Source organism: Calonectris borealis, chromosome 6 (genome assembly GCF_964195595.1).
Source record: "Calonectris borealis chromosome 6, bCalBor7.hap1.2, whole genome shotgun sequence".
Classification (NCBI taxonomy): domain Eukaryota; kingdom Metazoa; phylum Chordata; class Aves; order Procellariiformes; family Procellariidae; genus Calonectris; species Calonectris borealis.
In genome coordinates, this window is record NC_134317.1 from 38,889,845 (window position 1) to 38,912,656 (window position 22,812).

General features: G+C 39.9%; 1 protein-coding gene across 7 annotated transcripts in view; it reads right to left on the reverse strand.

Moving 5' to 3' along the window:
- Window positions 1–22,812, reverse strand: part of KANSL1L (KAT8 regulatory NSL complex subunit 1 like) — a 67,139-nt gene that overhangs the window by 12,104 nt on the left and 32,223 nt on the right. For all 7 annotated transcript variants that reach the window (XM_075153720.1, XM_075153717.1, XM_075153721.1 and 4 more), the window contains 5 exons: window positions 19,160–19,361; window positions 7,688–7,850; window positions 3,463–3,573; window positions 2,906–3,043; window positions 345–469 (listed from right to left, as the gene is read on the reverse strand). In XM_075153720.1, the coding sequence (XP_075009821.1) occupies window positions 345–469; window positions 2,906–3,043; window positions 3,463–3,573; window positions 7,688–7,850; window positions 19,160–19,361 (739 nt within the window). The remainder of the gene's footprint in view (window positions 1–344; window positions 470–2,905; window positions 3,044–3,462; window positions 3,574–7,687; window positions 7,851–19,159; window positions 19,362–22,812) is intronic.

Here is a 22,812-nt window from a genome sequence, read left to right on the forward strand (position 1 = left end):
GGGTCATAAGAGCTCTTGTGTAAAATTGGGAACATAAATCTCAGTATATTTAATGAAATTTGGAAAAAAACCCCACCAAACAGAAGGCCCAATGCCAGTAAACTGAACGTACACTCCAGTTATATGATCTGCAAAATTCTTTTACAAGCAATTATCTGTTTTAGGAACACCACATACCCAATCTGGAATAAATTACTTAATGTAATCCACTTAATTCGCTGTAAAAATGCTCTGTACTGTAATTTAACACTAAATTAGATGTAAAAGGCATGTGGTTTTGGATTATTAATTTGCACAACTTCTGTTGATATTTCAGTTAAGACAGTGATACATTTTTGGTTTACCTGTGATGAAGTGCTATGAGTGGGCCTAGACATCGCGTTGACATTGGTCACGGCAGCAAAACTGCTATGGGATTCTGGTTCTGCATGTTGAAAGGAGAATGTCTCAAACCTAGTGTTACGTTCGCCTGTCACAAAAAATAATAATTAAAAAAATGCATACCAGCTGTTTTCTATTAGACTAAAGATATTTTTCCATACAGTAATAGTAAAGTCATTTCTAGAAGCCCACAGCTAACCACTTACAATTTAACGAATACTAAAAAAAGCCATCTAAATAAACACTTGTTACTCATCCTGTCATTGTTGTTCCACAAAACTCATCCCTCTTCTTCTACGAAGGATTTCTTCTCATGGAACCAGCTTCATAAAGGCAAATCCTACTTCTTTTCTCAGAAACTGCCGTAGACCTCACACACAGCAAACGCAATCGGACTTAGAGGAACGCTCCCCAGTGTGCCCTAACAGCACTTCCCTAGCTGGGCTGCACCTCACCAACGTGCCAGTTCATTAAGCCTTCACTGACGGTTTCCTCCTTGATAAATGATAAGACAAAACTGGCAGCAAGAGTAACAAATAAAATTAGTTTCTAGATCTCCATGTGGTCCATTGCTCCAGACAAATCGTAATTCTTGTTTATGCCTACTCAGTCCCAGTTTAAGCAGCATTTAGGGGGATGGAGAATTTAACCACCTGTGTCCTGCTTTCCTTCTACCTTAATTTCCAGTATGAAAAGAGAACTCAAGACTTAATATACCAACTAATAAAAAGAATCAGTGTATTCCAACATGGAAAAAGAGGTAAGACTGATCCTAAAGACTGTATTGCACAGGCTGGGTCAAGGACATGAACTCTCATCTCCCAGGCAGCTCTGCAACTCCCTGGCACACAGCTTTTATTTTTGGCCTTGTTCATCAGGCTGACCTTCCCCATGGGTAATTTCTCCTAGACAGAGCCCAAATTAGGAATAAATATGTAGTACTATACCCGTAGCACTAATAAGCTAGAACTTCTGCTGCTGCTCACAAATATACCACATAGCAGTTTTCTGGCATTGGGAAGCTACGATCCTCATGATAAAAAGATTGCTTTTTTCTTCCCTTAACTCAAAGAACTAAATACTATTGGCAAAAGGCTAACTGCAACTTCAAAAGGTTTACAGCAAGAAGTTTTCTCTCTTACAAGTGCTCCCAAGTAACTCCAATTGTTGTTCTCAGGGTGCATGACTGTACACTTGGGGAAACAACGTGGTTGCAAGAAACACTGTGTCAGCATCCGCTTTTTGGGGACCAGCGACTGGTTAGGGGAGAGGGTGACGTGGAAAAAAAGGATCACTGATGGCAAGAGGGGACAGGGCACAGCACCCCCCGCAGAGACAGGCACAGAGCGTAAGAGAAGACTGTGCAGCAAAGGGGAGGACTGTAATGCACGAGGGGAATGATGCACAGAAAAAAACTTCGTTTAAATCAGAGACAGTTTTTAGTCTGTCCAAAACCACCTTTTACTCTCTCCTGTAACTTTCTAATCAATAGGGTTTTTTGGTTTGGGATTGTGGGTTTTTTTTTTTTTAAATAGATCATAATTTTTTGTTAAATAATCTCTGCAGTAATTGCTGTATCTCCACCGCTATTGCAAGATTACACTAGCAGTTTTACCTGGATATGCAACAGAAGTGTATTTTTCCACAATGTTAACTGATCACTTATATCTTTTAATTCTTTCTTAGGGGAAATTTTAAACTAATATAGTTTGTCCTCTTACTCAGTGATTTATTTCCTTCAACTGTCTTGTGAGGAATTTTGCCAAAAGTTTTCCAAAAGTTCACATAAATGAATCTGTAACAGAATCTGTTAGGTTTTACATTCTAATATCCTGGAGAGGTAAGATGCTATTTATCTTTACAATGGTACGCTGAATTTTTTGTCCCTAAATTATCACATCATTCTACAGAACTTTAAGGGCACTTTTCTATTAACTTATCAAGTGCTGAAGTAGAGATTCAACGGCTTAAAATATAAAGATAACAAGGGTGAACACACTAATTATAAGCACTGGGTACCCACAAGTCCTTTTAACAGTCTGGAAGGAAACCAGAACCACAAATGACAGTATACAGCAAACGAAACGTAGCTGACCAAAGATGCCAGAATAGTAAATGTTTGGTTAGGCACATGATTTGACAGATTACTTTGCAATTCAGTCTGTTTCACTGACTACTATAAAAAAAACCCCTTCATATTAAAAATAATGACACCCAGTATTAGAAAAACACAGCTGGACTGCTGAGCAGTTTCCTGTAAGAGTATTCCAAAAATAAAATAGAGAAGCTTGTCTCATTTTGTAATATATACTCAAGAAGAAAGAGAAAAGATTACTATGCTTTAAAATAGCACATTATTTTCATGGTGTCGTAAGTCCCTTTATTCAGTCCTGTAAAGTTTCATACAGGATCCTTTTTGGAGACGACTTAAAATTAATTCTCAAAGCCCAGTGATAAACTAATTTATACAGTACATATTTTTAAAGAAGTAGTCCCGTCTTAAACAATACCATTTTTCTCTTACCTACTGCTGTCTCACTTAGATGTCTTTTCTTTCTTCCTTCTGACAGCTGGTCAGATGTTCCTGACACTGACTGAGATTTGGAATTAGATAAACAGCCACTGCTCCATTGTTTGACAGAAACGTTATGTTGATTATAGTCTACAACAGAAAAAGCACGTATTAAGTTGAAAACTTATTTTCCATGGGTGCAATTTACAGGCAATCTCAACTGCTGAACTATTTATAATGGAAAAAAACGGACTTCTGATAGGAATCCAAATAGTAAGCAGTACTGCAGTCAGGCACCTGTGTCTGCAGAGAATCCATGCTCCAAACTCCCCCCACTTGTATTACTGCCCTCCTACAGCTCTGATGGGATCATTTCAGCGCAACATTTCAGTGAACCTGACACTGTGGTCTGGGAAGAGATTCCTCTTCCACCTAAAGTCTTAGTCAGTTACCTTCTCTGATAACCTGCTTTGTGGTAAGTTTGTAAGTTGAACCTCTTCAGGGCAGAAAGTACTGGCAAATGAATGAAAAACAGTCTTGCAAATATTAAAATATTTTGCTTTACATACCATTGTCTGGAGACACTTTAAACTCCACTCCCAAAGATGAGGTATCAACAGATTCTCCTTTGATGTCATCCTTCCTTAATAATGTTTCAAAGTATATGTGAAGAGGAATATCTAACAAAAAAAAAGAAATCCGAAGGGAATGCAGTCTATATCAGAAAGATGGCAACCTATGAACCAATGACTTATGCATCATCACTAAAGGTCTAGGAATCGATTACACAACACTATGTAACATAATCTACAAGCAATATTGCTGCCTTGAGGCCTTCAACTCATGAAGATCGGCAGTGCTGAGTAAATCCTGCGAGGATCAATCGCTTGTTTTTATAGCAGCGTCTTCACATGGTCAAGCTGAAGACAATATAGCAAAACATGTCCTGAAACTGGTGAGAGCCGAAGGAAAACTCAATATCCCAAAAAAGCCCAGCCAGGCATTTCAAAGAAGTGATTTTTGCATGAGTAAATAAGAAAACTTGAGGCAAGGTAATTCTCAGCAAGATAGTTATTGTATGAGTGCTATCCTCCACTATAGGTGAAGAACTGTAGTCTTTTCTATCAGTTATCTCAGCAGTATACAAGGTAATCTCCAGTAATTGCCTGGAGGTAGGATCTCAAGGTACCTATCTTTCTATTAACGGGAAGTGAGAATTATGCCATGGTAAAAACAAATCCATTTTTAGCTGTGAAGCTACACTGCCACACGTGCTGACCAAGGCAGTATGCTTAAGTGGTTCCAAGCTCTCCAGCACTAAGAGCTTCTAAGGGCTGACAAGACAACTCAGATCAAAGTAGGACTCAAACCTAAGGGATGCTCCTGAACAAATCCCAGTGCACACACTTAGTATATTAACAGCACTTTTTTTGGTGTTCAAAGTCAAAGTAAGAAAGAGCAAGGTTATCTTACTCTGGAATGAACAATGTCCGTACCTGGAATTACTCCAGAATTGTTCTTCACGAAAACAAGCTCTGGAGGGTATCAAGTGAGAGTAGAACTGGGGTCTTCCCCTCTTGACTAACTCTTGCACAAAACCCCACATGGTGGAAAGCACACAGTGCACTTTTCCTGTAATCTGAAAAGCCTTCAGTTCAGCCTTTTAGGTAATTAATGCTTTTGGAAATTATTACTACTGGGAGCCTAGAGGTAATTTCAAGGTACATTCCTTCTTTCTCTCTCTGGCAAAGGCTACAGCAGGGCAATGTAATTAATTTCCCGGGGGAATTCTAACCAAGAATTAGTCTGCAAAACATCTCAAGTGGTAAGGAATTTACCCACTGTTGTAAGGCAGGAAGGCTTAAGAAAAATAGGTCTCTGTCTGAAAAGCCTTTCCGGAAACAACATTACAAGGAAGAAGAGAAATTAAGTAGAAGGAAATATAAGAAGCAGGCTTGACGACTCTTACGATCAGAATGAGAAGAGGTCTGAGGGCAGGGTGAAAGGGTGGGCATTAAACTATTTTTATTTACATACAACCTTAGCCTCTTGTGCCACTTTCAACATATTTTGCTAACTAAAAAGAATAATTTATTTCAATTTGACAGGGATCTAACTAGATATTTTGTCACAAGACCAAAGGTGACCTGTAAAAGGTTGTTTCCCCCCAAGGTTTTTGCTGCGTTTCCTATTCTACTTCTGAGTAAAATCATAGAGTAGGTCTGAAAGGTTTATTAGTCACAACATTTAAGTAAAGAAATAAACAAAACATTTCTCCTGTTTTTTTCTGGGGAATCACCTGGATGTCTCAGAGATTTTTTATTACGTGCTCCTGTATCTTAATTAAAAGGGCAGGAGTGTTTGCTCCACTTTATCCACAGGCTAGGTGCAGAAATACCAGAAACGCAAACTTCTTAGATGCAAACTACAATTTTCCAGTTATCGGGGTGCAAATTTAAAGAGGTGCTTTTATGCTCAAAGGATGCTGCAACCACTGACATGCTTCTGGTCAAGACCCTTGGTAATTTGGAAACTCTGAAGACAAGACTTAGAACTGTAAGGACAATTATACTTCCAGAAGCCTGTACACTGGTGAGCCAGTTCCACTGCACTATATTACTATATCGCTTGCAAATTGTGACTCTCCTTTGAAAGTAAAAAATAGGTACAAGAGAGAACAAGATCTGAATCTTGAATTTGAATCCCTCCTCACACATTGAAAAATTAAACTCCCAGAGTTTCAAAATGGAACAAATACCAATAATATTTTTAAAAAAAAAACAGAGGAAATTAAACCAAGAACCTTTTCTTCTACACTGCTGAAAAGCTTTTTTTATTCAGAAGAAAGTGGTAAAAGATGTGGGCACATCACAAGTAGTATTTTAAAAGAAGTTATCCCTCTAGAAAGGGTAACTAAGGAAGCTGCAAAGAAAACATGAATCTGAATCAGGCTACCTGACCAAGTTGGAAAATTTCCAGCAAGCATTTATTCACGATAATTCTTTCATAGGAAAGAAACTGACAAATAGACTAGTGGTCTTCATGAGGAGGTAGAGATAGCGAAGTACAGAAAGCACAGACTAGACCATGAATCTAGCCTCCCTCAAAAACAAGGACTGCATCTGAGCAGGAGATAGTAAGTCTAGCACTTTTTTCCTGTCTCAACTATTATTAGCAAGGCTAAGGCTGCTTGAAAAGAGAATAAATATTCCTCAAAAGAAAGATGTTCTTGGTATCGGAATGAAGTTAAAATAACATTTTTCTTCCTCCATCCTGGCAAAGTGACCAATAGGAGTCACGATGCAATCCAGAGCCTTTCAGTTTTTTTCTTTTCATGATGATTAGAGTAGTCTTTTTTCAAGGAAAGAGTATTTCAATATTCTTGTTAAACTACTTAGTCTCCCTTAAAAGTAAGGTAGGAATAAATGCAAGAGGCATGGCCTTATATGACTATCCTTGAACAGACTTCTAAAGAAACACTTACAAAACCCACCCCAAAACATATACACTGTGGTACAGTGAACCTCGTATAGAAGCAGAAGCAAGGAAACAATCTGATTTGTGAGACAAGCTGGCAGTCACCCAGGAAGTGTGTGGGGACAGCTCTCTGCAGGGATTTGGGAGCTACTGTCTAACCCCCTGGCTCCTGTCCAGCTGGGCTGTCAGAGTCACAGGGTAAGTGAGAGAGAGTGTGTGTAACGAAGGAAGATTTAAGAAGTGTTTTTCTCTCCTCTCCACAACAGAGTCCTGCTGACTGCGATGTTTGCTGTTGCACTCCTGGAGTGAGTGTTTTCTTCCCCCTATCTGCTCCTCAGAATAAACTCCTCTTTACATGGGGTGTAAGCCCTCATAAACCTGCAAGAGTTGAGACCTTCTCAGGATTCCATGTCCACACTTGGAATCTACTGGCCAGTGACGAGTTCTCCAAACCCAAGACTTACTTTAATCCTTGACTTCCTAATACCAGGCTGGAGTGTATACACTGTCATTCTGGGAAGACAGTGGGTTTGATTAAAGACTCAAGCAGTTCCATGGAGGTTCCAGCCTCATGTTCAGGATTATTTTGTGGCAAAGAAGCCCCCCAGAACAGCAGAATTCCTGTACTGGTCAGCAACTGCCTGCCCATAGGTTTTTCCTAAAACAAAAAACCAAACCAAAATCCAGTAATATCTGCTGGTATCCAATCCCTTCTGCTGGTAACAGCACTTAATATGCTATTTTGAAGCACAAAGTGCTGTCAAGTTGCACCTGCACTAGTTTCAGGGCTAATAAGAGTCAGAAAAAACATCATCTGCATTATTGTTCAAAAAGATTAAAGAATCAGATGACAGAAACCATAAACTTCAAAGATCACCAAAAAGGCTGACTATCACAAAAACTATTAGAAAAACTAAATAAAGTCAAAGGGCCTGAACTGAAAGTTGCTCATGAAAACAACACAACCAAGGTATGGTAGTGTGTTGGCAAAAGCACCATCTAAAGGACTAATGCTGACTCTATGAGACACGCCATGAAACAGCCAAAACCCACCTTAACCAAAAATGTTCCCCTGACCAGTTTTTCTTGGTTGTAATCATGTTACTTGTATGGGAAATCTAGAAAGTGTATTTTTCAAATGCCAGGATGAAGTTAAGATTTTCATTTAGTCTAAACTCAGGTATTTTGCCAGTGTGAGGTTTTTTGCAGGAGAACTAAGTTCTAAAAATCACTCAATAGAAAAGTTAGTCCATAAACTCTACAGCTCTCACAAGCACAACCACCCTCTGTTAGAGGCACTGCATTTGAGTTACTTACCTGAAGGGAATGATAAGACCGGATGGAAGGAAGAGTCCAGCTCTTGCACATAATCTAGTATTTTAGATTCTGCTCTGTACTCACTACTGCTGAAAGTGGAGGCTGGCACCATACACGGTAACTGAGTTTTATATGGAAAGGAGGCATCTCTAGATGGCCAAGTCTGCAAGGATACACAGAAACAAAGGTTAACTTCTCCTTTACTCACTTCCTTCAAATTAGACCAGAAGGAAAAAAAAAAAATAATCTGAGTGACACTCTTCAATATGAGAAGGGGAAAAAAATTCCTACAAACTTCAGAGAGTCTCAGCATGACTTACCTCCACTTATGGACTATGCCACACAATAGAAAGAATGCAAAAATACCCTTCTATCATGGCCAGGAAACAGTTGTCAAAGTTTCCAGAGAAAATGCAACCGTTTCCAATCATTATTCTGATATATCCTATGACAAACAAAGACCCCTTAAAATTCCATTCCAGCACAACAGGCATGATAGATGCACAAACAAAACTAACACCAGACTAAATACAGGGTTCTCCTCCATTTATCCCCTTAGTCTTAGTAAGATTCTTAGTGTTGATATCGCTAGACAGTTTGAGCTTATACATTTTAATGCAAGACACAATACTAAACATTTTGAGCACACCGTGTACTTACACAAAGCAAGAGGGCAAAGTCCTTACCTTGTTATAATTTAAATATCAGATAAGCAACACAAACAAAAGAAGATACAAAGCAATAAATACGGAAAGGGATGCATTGAGGATTGATTAATAGGTAGTAAAAGGAATTATTAGGAAGAGGAGAGCTGCAAAGAAAGGTTAATTTAGCTGCTTATTTGCAAGGCTTGTTAAAGTACGTAAGGTAAAATGACGGATTGCACAGAACTTGCAGGTGTGAGGTAGCAGGACACTAAGGCAAAAGGCAGGGTGAAAATGGGCAGGAATAAGAAGTAGAGTGCAGGCGATATACTGAGCTCTGAGAGATAGAAGGAAAGAATTGAATGTGATACTACAGGGCAGCAGTCAACAGTAGCCTGTGCTTCAGAATAAGCTACAAAAACGCTGCAGGGAAACAGTGCTGTTTATGCCACTTTCAGCCTTACTGGATACTAGCACTAGTAACCCCAAAGTACTGACATTTTTAAGGGCTTCCATTGGTTTTTGATACTCTGCCAAATGCTGCAGAATCCTCTACAGGGGAAGGGAGGGAAGGGGGGGCACTGGGGTAATTTGAGGTTCTCAGCCTAACACTGTGCAAACTGCCACATTTGTCATCTCCTGGAAAAGGATTTCGATATTAAAAAAAAAACTGTAAGAATGAATATAACAGTGGTCGTCTTGATTTTCTTATGACTTTTTATGGAATGAAAGGAAAACATCTAGCAGTTGCATCAGAGGCAGGATGATCAAATGAACATTACTTATATTTTCAGTACTTCTACTTTCTGAATCCAAGAAATCTCTTTCTGCAGTTTCCTCCTGTCTGAAATATTCCAGATTGTATTCTAGCAGTGTCACTCATCGGATAGTGATGCAGTGATTATGTCCACCACATAAAATTCCCCTCCACTTACTGCAATCAGTTCTTCTGTCAGGTGGCATCAGTATTCACAACCCACACTAAGGCAGAAAATATCCCACTAAAAAGTTCCCCTTTCCATCTCTTCCCTTCTTCTCAATCGACAAATTCCCTGTGCTGGTATTGTATTGCAGGAACTATTAAAATCAAGTAAGCATGTTATGATGCTGGAGCAGAGGAGACCCTGTGGTAGTGGTGGTGGGGGTTGTTGTATTTCACATTTTTTTCAACAGTCCTAAATCCACCTTGATCTCCATACACAGGTGTATGCAGAAGTACTTTCAACTTAATTTGGAAAGAATTCTTTTCTAGCCCAGGACCCCTTCAAATCAATGTCCTTGTTTTCCTGACAGGCATATGGGACTCTTCAATTGTTAAACCTTAAACATCCATGAAGTGTTGGCAGAACTGGGACCTGTGTTTGGAAACACTAGAGGGATAAATGCTAAAGCAAATTTAATGTCTCCCATTATATGGACCATTAAACTAAAGCTTAAAGAGCTTTTAGGTAGTTGCTCTACCATTGATGCAATAAGGGCTTGCTTTTCAAAAATGCACAAAAGTGCATTTCCTCTTGATATTTGGTTTTTAGAATTAGTTTCCTGAATCTCCACTACTTAAGCTGCCATCGCACCCCCTCTGCTTGCATTTTTTACAGAAATGAATCCATATTACAGTAGACAATAAATTGCTCATTCCTTAAAAAGAAATCCCCAAACACCGATCAGTAAAATTATCTAGAAAATATATAGGTAAGACCAACACATACGGACATCCAGTCCTTTAGTCCTGACTCGCTTTTTCTTGCTTTAATTCACTTTAGTCCCAAACACATTTAGAATATACCTTAAAGCTAAGCCTGCTCAAAAATATGCATACATGGTCCAGTAACAGCCACAATCTCAATCTATTTTGAAACAGTATTAAAATCCAATTGCCAACATTGGTAAATGCCAAATTCTTTTCCTCATCTTGTCTGTGGTGGGAGTTACAAAACCTTATGCCTGAATTTGTGCGTTATTTCCTTGAATGCTCTGGCACCAACACCTAAATAATTAAATCTTTCATTAAGTCAGTTCGTAATTCAAAAGAAAATAAGGACTTACATAGAAGCAAGAGTAATTTTATTTAAATGCTTGTGAAGCTACCAGAAAAAAGCTAAAAAATCTGGCAGTGTCTGTGTTCCTAGCTACTAGATCTGGTTTAAATTTCTGATGGAATAGTTTTTCACTGGAAAATGCTGAATTAGTGAAATCATGATGTCTGTCAGGAATGTCGATTTAATCAACTCTTGATGAAAAAATTTCCGAAGCCCTTCATTCTGGAATCAAAGCATGTTGCTTAATCAAAGAAAGTATTTCAACCTTACTGAAACAAAACTGAAAAACTGTTTATTAGAAAACTAAACTCTCCCCCCTTCCAATTCAGTATAGAACAGAGTCTGCAACTCGACTGGCTTTTCCAGCAGTTAATTATTGATTTTGTAACACAACAACAACAAAAAAATCCACCAAAACTCATCTGAACACAACCCCACAAATATAACCATTCAGCCACAGCAATGACAAGTGGTTTCATGAAAACCAAGGCATACAGCTTTTAGAAGAGAGGCCTCTACAGCAAGCCTGACTACAATGCCACCCTTCAGAAAGCAAGAGAGATTACTAAACCCTTATCAATTTTCCCCCTGCTATACTATACCTCATACATCTCCTGAAACATTTGTTTTCATTACTGAAATACAAAACTTCATGCTTCCTGAGCTTAAGTAGATATGAATAACATTACATTAAATTGATTCTATTAAGGAAAAGAAAATACACTGTATTTAAGAGGAAATCAGAAGTGTGCAAGCTTTAAATCTTCAACTAAAATAGCAGCTCTGTTTTAAACTTCATAAGAAATGGTGTCACCAACAGAATCTAATTTTCTAGAGTATTATGAATTTTAATCTTCTTGGAATTTTTTTTTCCTTAGTTCTGTTTTACTGGGTCACAGGAAATCTAGTGAGCAATTTATTTTGATATTCACAACAATTCTTGCACTTGCTTGTGATAAATTGATGCATTAGACAAAGCACGACTGGTTCATGCCTCTGTTCTAGAAGGTCAGAAGGCTGAACAGTACTGGCCAACCATCCTTCTGCGGAGAAAAAAGTTTGATTCTATGAAGCGTGCCATAATTGAAAAGAAAAATGTTTTGTGCTCCCAGTTACATATTCTGAAGTGAATACTCGCTTCATGGTTTCAGCTACTGATCACTAAAACTAAACCATTTTTGGAAACATGCCTAAGTGTAACAGTACAGAGAGCCACAGTACAATTACACCAATGTGTATGAATCCAGTAATTAAGTTAGCTCAAATACACTCTGCTGAATACCTGTCACGTCTGCTTCTGATTACTCTTGTAAGCCCGAAAAAGGCAAGGAAAAAGAATTTATCCTCCCTACACACACACGCATTCAGAACTTTTCAGCAATATCAAAGAAGAGATATCCCCCTCAATATTAAAAACTGTTCTTCAGTAAATGTGTAGCCAACTAAATTGCAGAGACTTAATTGTGGATCCGAGAGAAGCACCGTGCGGGTGGCTGATGCCTCCTCTTTGAACACCAAACACACTGCTAACTTTTAATTCTCCAGAAGCGCTATGTACAACGCAAGCCAACAGAGCACTGCGTTACCTGCTTGCTTCTGTGCTCTAGCATCTGCCTTAAAGGCCAGCCCACTTCACCATGGCCTCCCTCTTCTGCACGCAATGATCTGCTCTGAGCAGGGCTATGCCCCTCTGGCAAAACATACAGTTCAGTGAAATTTCTTATTTCACAAGCTAAACATCAGGAGTTCCCTAAGCAGGACTTCACTGCAGAGTGCTTTTAGGAAACATACAATACATGGATAGCGAAAGGTTAATCTGAAGGCCCCAAAGACCTCTCTTATCAGAAGGTAGCGGAGGAGAAGGTGGGCAAAGCATCTAAGACCTACCTACATGGGAAGGTGCGTAACAGGTGGCACTGACGATGCGTACAACATAACACACTCTCCCTTCCAGATGAAGTTTCTATAGATGTCAAATGGATGGACCTTTCCCACGCACTAGCCTGCAATCTATACGCAGGTCAGGTACAGCAAAGCAAGCTGCCCTGGGATGTAAACGAATTCGTCTGCCTCTGGCCCCTCTGAAGCTGTCGATAAGGACAAAGTGGCAGATCCTGTGGCAGAGACCAGTTTTTCCAGGAACAGAATGAGACTTTCATAAAACACTAACAACAACTTGGCATCCGGCTTGTCTCAAATTCAGATTTTTGGTCAGCGTCATAAAAGGAGTGGTAGCTTCTACCACTCTCGGAGACCACCCACCTCTCGTAAGTACACATGGAGTATAGTTTCTTTCATCCTGTTATAAGCCAATGGAAGATGGACTTTCACCTGCTCTGTGGGAAATGTACGCTGTCCTCAACATCCTGAAACAAAGATCTTTTGTTCAACTAGCAAATCAGTTGAAAAATCAAGGTCAGTGCTTAATCTTTGACCAATTAAACCAAAAGAAGGAAAGACACGTTAACCCACAGGGATATCTTTTCAAAATGCCATGTGGAAATTAAGAGTAGATGTGATCAGTAAAACACTAGAGAAGTGTCATAATAAACTACAGGTGCAGGACTGTGAAAAGCACATTTCAGGTTTTTAATTTTGGAAAAGAAGAATTCACAGGCTGACTGGCTTGCCATAAACCTCACAAGGATGGATTTAGTTCCACTGGCAGTATCATCATATCGCAAAGCTAAAGTGTTCTCCCTTCCTTCCTCCCCAGTAGACAACGGCCTTGTCACACACTCAGAATAGCTGAATGCATAGGAATATTACTTTTTTTCCCATTCAGGTTTTTCTGATTTTTAACTAACAGGACTTCAACAACTTTTTTAACTTCCAGTGTTAAAATAGTAATTTTATCAACTATTATTTTCACTTACAAACTTGGTAAACCATAACCTAGGGTTCTCTTCCCCCGATCAGAAGACTGACATATCCACAGAGGTACTACACCATTTTCATTGAAGCAGGATGCATCCTCTTCTTGAAACCAGTTTGCAGGAGACTTGGCAACACAACAACGTTCCCTGTATTCATGGCTTTTTAGAAGACAGCAACGCCAGGAAGCTATGCAGAAGCAGGTGGCGGAGCCAATATCTAGGGATACCAAGGAGGGGGATGACAACCAGTAGACTCCTTTCAGTGCAACTAAGGGGAAATGACTACTTCACTGTGTGAAAGGCAAAACTTCTAGCTAGCTACTGAATAATATGCTTGATAGTTACTGCTGGAGACAGTGCTGTTTCTTTAAATTTACAGACTGAGGGAGCTAGAGAAAGCAGTAATTGGTAACAGTCACAAAGAATTCACCTGTATCTCCTTAAACGCAAATAAAATGCAACATGGAACGATATGGAAATGGGATTGTATTCTAGGAAGGAGGTGTTAAAATATTCGTCCCCAGACAAACATATCACCTGGCAGAAAACAGGGTACAACTTCCACACTATATGCAATATTCTGATTAAGCACCTTGCCTGCACACCCCCCCTCCTCCCTGTTCCTTATTCTCCTTTTCTCCTAGCTACATACCACTTGCAGATAGCAGACATTTAGCAAGTAAGATAAAGGCTCTCCATGCTGGGTATAATACAAATTATAAAAGTGTGTATATATATATACACACGCTTCCTTAAAACCTGAAAATTAACAAGACTTGGTGAAAGACCCACATGTATTTATCAAGTGACATCTACAAAAAGTATCATGGCCCTAAGCATACACTGGGAAAGCAGCAGGACACAAAAATCATAGTACTGGCATGAGAACTGGATTAAAATAAGAAACCCAAACCCTAGAATTTAAATACTTTGTTCCTGCCTGTTTCGGAGCCTTCTGGAGAAGTACTCGCTTTTTTTTCCCTTCTTTTTTTTTAAAAAACCACTAAATGAAAGCAGATATTCTTCTGCTCTCACTTAACTCCCGTTTGAGACTGAAGAGAAAAAATATGGCAATACTCAACTACAAGAGCTAGCAACATTATACCAATTGTTTGCTTGTGGTATCTACAATGTAAGCTTCTGCACCTCAATTCCCAACTTTCAGGGTATTGGCACCTTTGCAGATTTGAATTCTAGTTTTCTCCATGTGCCTCAGTCCACACAACCACCTCTTCCTCCAGCAGGTGGAGATACAAATACAATGAGAATTTTCAGGTGAAAAAAAACCCACTGTGCTCTACAACCCCGCAAAGAAATGGATAGGACCAACATTTATAGTACTCAGATCTCGCTCCTCTGTTGCCTCTTACCTTTATTAATAGCTGTATAAAGTTTTAATAGATTAAAACACTACCTACCCTCAATGACATCTCCTGTCAAAGCATGACTTGACAAAAAGAAGTGAAACTCATGTCATTAGTTAGGATTTTAAATGAGAAACTAACAAAATGTACTGGCGAAACAAATTCCTTCTTACTAAAAAAACCCTGGAACAAGCCGCACAGATAAAATACTAGAAAAGAAAACATCAGGACATGTCAGCTACGCAAAGATCTCTCTGAGAGTATCTGACTAGTAACGACACTTGTCTGCTTTTAAACAAACTTAGTAGAACTTTTGATATCTCACCCATAATTCAGTTCCTTCAAGTTTAAGCAAAAAATAGCCAGAGACGGAGATACTATAGGTCTTCACTGTAGGAAAAGCATTTGCAGGAGCACCCAGGCATTAGACTTCGGAGAATCAGGGCAGGGGGGAAGCAGTTAAAAATGCCACAACCACTGAGAAATGATTCAACTGGAGCTCATGTCTTAAAGTCCTGACACCAATTTGCTACTTACAGACTTTCTTGGGTTTAATGTTTTGATACTCTTTGCCTTCTTTCTTAGTGTTAAAACTACATTATGTGCATTTTATAGGAGGAGGCAATGACCCAGAGGTTGTTTGACTTGCCAGCTGTAACAACGCAAACGAGTGACAGATGCAGCGTTTTGAATGAAGCACACTCAGGCTTCCAACCCCTGCCCGCAAGCACATGTCCTCCTACTAGACCACGCCTGCAGTTTACTCCTTCGTGCTATCCTGCATACAAGTTTTAATATTCATTCAAAAATCACGCTGAAGAAATGCACCACTATAACCACGTCCTCTAGACTGAAGCACAGACTGCAATCGCAGGGTTTATTGTGCATGTGGATTATTCTGAGTGGCTTGTGCACTGACTCACAATCAAGAAATGGCCTAAGCTCTTACCAAGCTATTTAGATAATGAAAGAAGAAAGATACAAAACAGATTCCACGGCCAAAAGATGACTCACAGATCATCTGTGGTACTTAGTCATTCTGAATTAGGGGACAAGCAGATTTGGCCCCAAAGGATGTTTCAAGTTCCTGAGGATACTGGATGGTGACAGATAAACCAAACACCCTGCATCCTGTTTTATTTATCCCCACTGCAGTCTAACTATCTTGTAGATCTGGCAGGTCTTCTAGAGTTCTGTGTTTTCTTTTAGACACTGCTCTGCGTAAGCATTACTTAAATACCAGAGAAGGGGAAGGTGTAGTCCTCTTCAGAGAAGAAATACAGCAAAGCAGAGGACAATACAGGGCATCTCTCAACAGGCACTGGGAGGCTACTAGGTCACTAAATACGCAAACTTTTGACAGCATTGTAAATGTATGTGGCATGGCAGTAGATAAGAGAAAAAATGTGGCTGTCTTCCCACTGACCTTATGAACTGACAGATGGGATAGCAGTTCAGTTTCATACTTTGCTTTTCCTAACATGGATGTTGGGGGTGGAGGGAGGGGGATGAGCTTCCCAAAAGAATCTGAAGAGATGTGAAGGACAACACTCTGAATGCCATTCCATGCACAAAGGGTACAACCAATCATCCCAAAAAAACAAATTCCTCAAAGTTATCCCAGTATTTCTTAATCTCCTACACATGGGAAGTCTGCATTTTGCTGTGATTCTCTGGTCAGAATTCTTTAGTCATCATCTGCTCAGATTACTCTGCAGAGCGGCATCGCCCATCAGCACTGTCAGGCGCTCGCTCGCCGGCTGTTTGAACCAGGCACTGCGAGGAAGCTGGCGCAGGAGCTGAGATGTTCAGAAGATTCAATCTTCTCCTCAGACCTTGGGAAGCTGGTCTCTGTTAACTCCACATCTGCTACAGGGAGGCGGCAGCAAGGCTTCCCTAGCTCCAGCTTGCTCTCAGGCCAGTGACCTGAAAGAAATGCAGGTCCTCGCAGACCATGGTACCAGGGGCTATATAAATACATAAAACTTGAAGAAATATGGGAGAAGCACTTGCTGGAGATGGCACATTACATTAAAAATCCAACTATTTTCTATGCTGCTAAGAAGTAACTCCTGTATCTATGAAAGGCCAGAGGAAATTTGCTGGATTACTATTGGGAATATAAATGCATTTTCAAAGAAAACTAGATGTCAATCCCAGAGGCCATTCCCCATTTTGCATCCTTACCCTTAAATATCTGCCTAACCTAGCAGTCAGCCTGGGCTGATAGCCAGTGTTCTTCCATTACAAGTTGAGCAATCTTATCAACAGCGGGGTAACCACGTGTAGCAAGTGCAAGACTAAGAAAGTGACAGGGCCTGTTAGAATAAGATTTCTTGAATGAAATGATACACTGATGATGGCTCTTAATTCCGAGACTCGATCTCCATTTAGGTTTGATTGTCAGAATGTGCTGGAAATGCCCAGTCCGATTTTATCACTTACTTCCCCAGCAGGATCCCCGATACTCTGCTTTTAACCAACGCTGTGTAAGAGGCTTTGTTCACTGCTTTACCTTAATTTTGAAAACTTTAATTGAGTTTGGCACTTACATGAAGTCTGAAGCTGACAGCTTGATTGCTGCCACCACCTCTTATTTTCTTCAGGAAGACATGCAGAATCTATCTGTAGCACATGACGCAGTTCTCCACATGGCCTCTCGGATAACTTCCCCGTGGAGAGGAGAGCAGAGTCTAAACACAGTTTTTTTTGCCGAGAGCTGCGGTAAGCGTAAACAGCATTCCCTACAGGAGTTTTTACCACACTGTCTTTGGGACATCTCTGCACTTTCGGTACAGAGACATTGGAGCTGGGTTAGTATATGGTAACCCAGCACTAGAAATGCCAACAGCGTGGAGCAGACACACAGTTGCACCAGCTCCAATTTTTGAAGCCTTAACTAGTAACTTAAAAATGTACGTTTTGATTGCAGTCTACAATCAAAGGTAAACTACAAATTTATCTTTTTAGTCTACAAGTCAAGGTAAACTATCGAGCATGCAAAGCACCTCAGCTGAATGGCTGGTTGAAGATAAAAATGTAAACTCTGCTTTGAACTCCTGTTGCCAGGGTGCAGAAATGAAGTTTCTGTTCACGAGCTTCTACTGTTATTCTCTGAACTGCACTAACTCTGGCCCAGTTTTCAAAAGACAGAGACATAGGCAGCGCTCGTAGAAATATGAGATACTTGAGCCTGCAAGGTACAGGCTTCTAGAAGAGCCTGTTATTTAGAAGTTGCATCTGGAGTGGAAACCCCTCATGTTTAAGTAGAAGGAAGGGAAAGTCCTGGAGTCCCTTGCTGAGGAGCAATCTCCACAGCTGCAAGAAGCATTTGTGGTATTGGAGGTGTCCATGGGGGAACGAGGCCTCCAACCTCTTTATCAGGACATGGATTGGATTGAGTGGGAAACAAAGAAGTCCAAGTCAGCAAGAGTCTCCTTGGTTAATGCAAGGAAGATGAAACGCCTAAGCGTCTAGGAGGTAGAGCTCCCGAACTGTAACCCTCCACCCACCCACCCCCCCCACAAACCCTCCAGGCAGGCTGCCAAGTCTTTAAGCCCCACTGCCAGGAAGCTGGGAAGTCAAGCTAATAAGAAACCGGACAGTTTTTCAAATAAAACACCTTGCTAAAACTAGGACACTTCTGCAATTTTGCAGAGGATGCTGAATAAGCACACTCACACACAACATCCTTGCAGGGGAAATTTCTCTCCAGACCACTGGTACACTTAGTAAATCTTAGACAGTTAGCCACGGAAACATAGAGATTTCTCTCAATATAACATACTTTAAAAAGGCAAAGTAAATCAAGAAATTAAAACCACTTGGGATTAACACTGCTCTAAAGAATGAGTTCACATCATCTCTGCTCCCAAATTAGACTGTTGCTTTAAGCACCACAGCTAAACTCATTATATATTCTTACCAGCAATATGCTATTAATATCAGATGTGAACAGAGATGCCTTGCCCTGCACAACAGACAATGTTTTTTTTCCCATTTTAAAATATTAATTCATTTGTAATGCGGAAAATTGTAGGAGTTTTAAAGCATTCATAAAGTGTCATGAAAAAGGCAATATAACTAATCAGGAACAGCAAAAACGGAAACAAGATTAAGATATTGCAATTTAATTTCCGAGAAAATAATGTGCCACCAGCTGTGTAAACTTTCTTGTAGCTAAAATAAATATTCTGAAAACAAGCAGGCAGCTGATTTACACTGTAGCATGTTTCCTCAGCAGTCAAGCCTCCCAAGGAAGCTCTCGAGTTGTCTCTTAGACTGTACAAAGGCTTTAAATATAGCCATACAACAAACTGATTTGATAAGCAGGATTCTGAGCGATCTTTAATTTTTATGTTCAACTCATTAACTCTGAGCTCCTGCTGACACAGCTAGTACTCCTGCCACATATACTATGTGCTCCCTGAACGTAACAAATAACCAGCACAGCATGCACTATTCTTCTGACATACCAGACAAGACACATGCAGACTCTAGCAGCTGGACTCTTTGGTTTTGTCTCCTGAAGAGAGAGGCGACGGCCTACCTGCTGATTCCAGTAACAGGCACCGTGCATTCTGTAGAGCTTCCTCTTCTGGAAACTGTGAAGCGGCCTTGTTCGGGCAGACGTGCTCACATTAGCCACGGAGAGAGATCTTAGTCTTGTCCTGTCTCTTCTTCTTTTCTTGATGTGCTGATGATCAAGCAACCAGCTGCTTGAAGAGGATACCTCTCTGTTGTCTGAAGCTCTGCAATTTCATGATTAACGGGGGGAGGAAATACAAAGTTAAATATGCTCCACATGCACAGGCCAAGATTTCGTACACCAATTAGCATTAGCGATCTAACTCTAAGAGAATTTTATAAACACTAAATGTTTCATCATACTGTTTCAGGAAACCATGTATGTGCTTTCCTTGCTCTTTGATTAATTTTATATTAGGTCATGAAAGGAAGTTCATCGTTCTTGTTCACTTTTCTGCTCACGGAAACAAATGTCAAAATGAAGTTAAGCCCTCACGTATATAACGGTTTTTGGTTTTCCCAAATTCAAGAACTCTCTTTCTAACACTTCTAACACCTATGAGTTTTAAGTTACAGTTAAAATTTCCCTACAAATTTACATTCCATTCAAGACAGCAGTCGGGCTAACACGAAGGAGACTTAGAGTCCTGCCCTAATACTTTTGAGATTTTCTAGTTTTGCTCAAGAACTGAAACTTAAGTAAAGCTTTACAAACCAGCGTCCACTCAGCGTAGGGGTTGCAACTCACTGTGAAGCATTTGTATCAAAATTAGGAACTCTGCACACTTAGTTTAACCGAGACAAGGCCATTAAACTTCACTTCCAGGGACATGCCAATAGAGCTCTCCAATAGAGCTCTAGGGAAAGCCTAGCCTGTTTGTCTGTCTTTAAGACCTAGAAGCTGGTTAGACCCAGATGATTTGGAAGAATGCAAGCTCAGCTCCAGTCCCAACGTGACAGGGTCTACGTGAACACATGGGAAGCTTCATTTTAACATTAAATCTCAATCTTACCCGCATTTCCCCAAGTCTATCCCTTTCAAATCCCCCTCAGTGTTGTAGCATCATCCCTCCACAACCTTACCTACCAGAGCCAAGAGCAGAAGAAAATCCTGTACGTATATGTGTAACAACCTTGGATCACTCTCACCAATCTACAGCCTGTCTGCTCACCAGAACAGGGAACACTACAAGGTAAGAATTCAAAACACCCTCCATTTGGGTGGGAATGACTCAATGGGAAGAATGCCCTTCACTTTTATAGCTATCCTGATCTTATTTTGTTGCTCTAGCAACATCTGCCTGCAAAGCTGAAGGCTTGCTGCAAAAAGCACTCAAGCATGCATTTATTTTTACAATACTGAAGACCTTGACTGCAACTCCAAACTGCCTGAGAAGTGCAAGTATATAAGATGTTTTGGCCTTGGTTCATAAGAGGTCATCTATCTGCACAAATTATTTTCTCTTATGAACTTTATCTGGCAAGTCACAGCCTTATTAGCAAAGTTATAACACAAAATAAAACATGGAAATTAATTTATTACAAGGCCATTTATCAATCTTTTTTGACATGCAGTATTCTTCTAACAGTACATTTTATTAAATAGAAGTGCTTGTTATGAAAGTGTGATTAAACACCATCCCATGCTGTGCTGGTGTGGTAATAACGCTTTATGGGCATGAATTTGAACTGTCCTTCTGACACATCAGAACAATCCCAATGAGCAACACAGACTCAATGAAAAAATATGTGCTAATTAAAAGAGGGATGGTACAACGTATTTAAAGGAACATATTAGTAAGTGCCAAGAAAAAGCCCCAAAATACTGAAGCAAGACATTCTTAATGCTAACACCGAATTTTTAAGGTTTGAGAAAGAAATACAATGTTTAAAGTCCATGCAAAAGTTTTCTTAAAATATCTTCTCTGAATTCTCAAGAACATTTTCTCTGTAATTATCTGCCTCGAAGTCAGATAGTGCCAAGCCCAACTTCTGGACTTTCACATACCTCCTACTTACATGAAAGACAACTTGGACAGGTAAATTAGAACAAAAAGCTCCTCAGTCTGGCTCTTCAACTTCTGTGATTCCTGCCTTTGTTCTGGTTGTCTACCCTCGTCTTTGGTAATCTCTCTTCAGTCTCTGCCAGCTGCTCTATTTACCCTCCTGTGCCTTACAGTAATGCACAGCTCCATTTTCAGATGAAGCAGAGATCTTAGCTCTGTGGCTTGGAGCTCCAGTACACAGCAGTATGGTTTTCCTGCCACTTGGGAAGCAAACAGGCTTCCCAGTCAAGGTTCGAGTTATCCGTTTATTCTGATGTTAGTTTGGGTGTTTCTCAACATGTGATTCTACAGAAGAGCGGAGATGAACCATCACCAGACGTAAAATTCACGAATTTGCTGAAACACCCCTTTCAAATCTCATAGGTTGGCCTTTCTTGCACTGTAGCCTAGCTAAAGAGCAGAGACCTTACTCACAGATACACATGTGCACAGCAAGCCATCAGACAGGCACTATTTGTACCGAAGTAATGAACTTTTCCATTCCTCTCTCCTGATAAGAAAGTGGTTATCACTAGCTTAGGGAACTGCTTCTATGAACATTTACCTTCAATGCATCTGGCTAATCTTGGCATCTAGGTTCAACTGAGCAAAATAAAACTACATAGAAAAAGGAAGCCACTAATGAAATTAGACCTTGACAAATGGCAATTCAAGGTTACCCACATTTCATCAACCAGCAACCGTACATGCACCACCAATTCCACTGGGTATAGCCCAAGTAACCAACTGTACTGCAACCCCATGATTACCAACCTCAAAGCATCTCACGCTTAGACCTACTTTAAACATAGACTATTATACAGAATCATAGAATCATTAAGGTTGGAAAAGACCTCTAAGATCATCGAGTCCAACCGTCAACCCAACACCACCATGCCCACTAAACCATGTCCCTAAGCGCCACATCTACACGTCTTTTAAATACTTCCAGGGATTGTGACTCAACCACTTCTCTGGGCAGCTTGTTCCAATGCTTGACCACTCTTTCAGTAATGAAATTTTTCCTAATATCCAATCTAAACCTCCCTTGGCGCAACTCAAGGCCATGATTTCACATCATGAGCCTACAACTAAGTTCAAGAATTTACTTAAGTAAAAATCACTATCATCCCTTTTTCTTTCCTCTTCAAAAACAGAAAATCACCTTACTTCCCATTTGATTTTTATTTCTACTTTCTCAAGTACTTAATACAGTCAGAGTGAGCTCTAGAAAGAGTGAGGGGAGAAGCAACCAGGAAATGAAGTTAACTATAGTACGTAACTGTCTCAATTAATTGCACACAAAACTACTACAACAACAAAATACAACAAAAAACTGAAACACACACAAAAAACCAAGAAGTAGGAGGCAGTGAATTTCCCTGCAGGATTCTCATGATAACCACTCTATATAGTGCTTAATTACCACCTTTAATGAACAGTTATTTGCAGATTTCAAAACACTTCACAAGAAGCGAAAAATTAGAATTAACTATTTAACTGATTTTTAAGATGACATCTAAAAAGGTCTCAAGTCTATCAGATTCCCTTCCAACACCTAACTCACCAACTCCAGTTTAGAGCTACACCACTGAGAAAATCTTCCAAGTCTTCCCATTCTTCTTTGGGC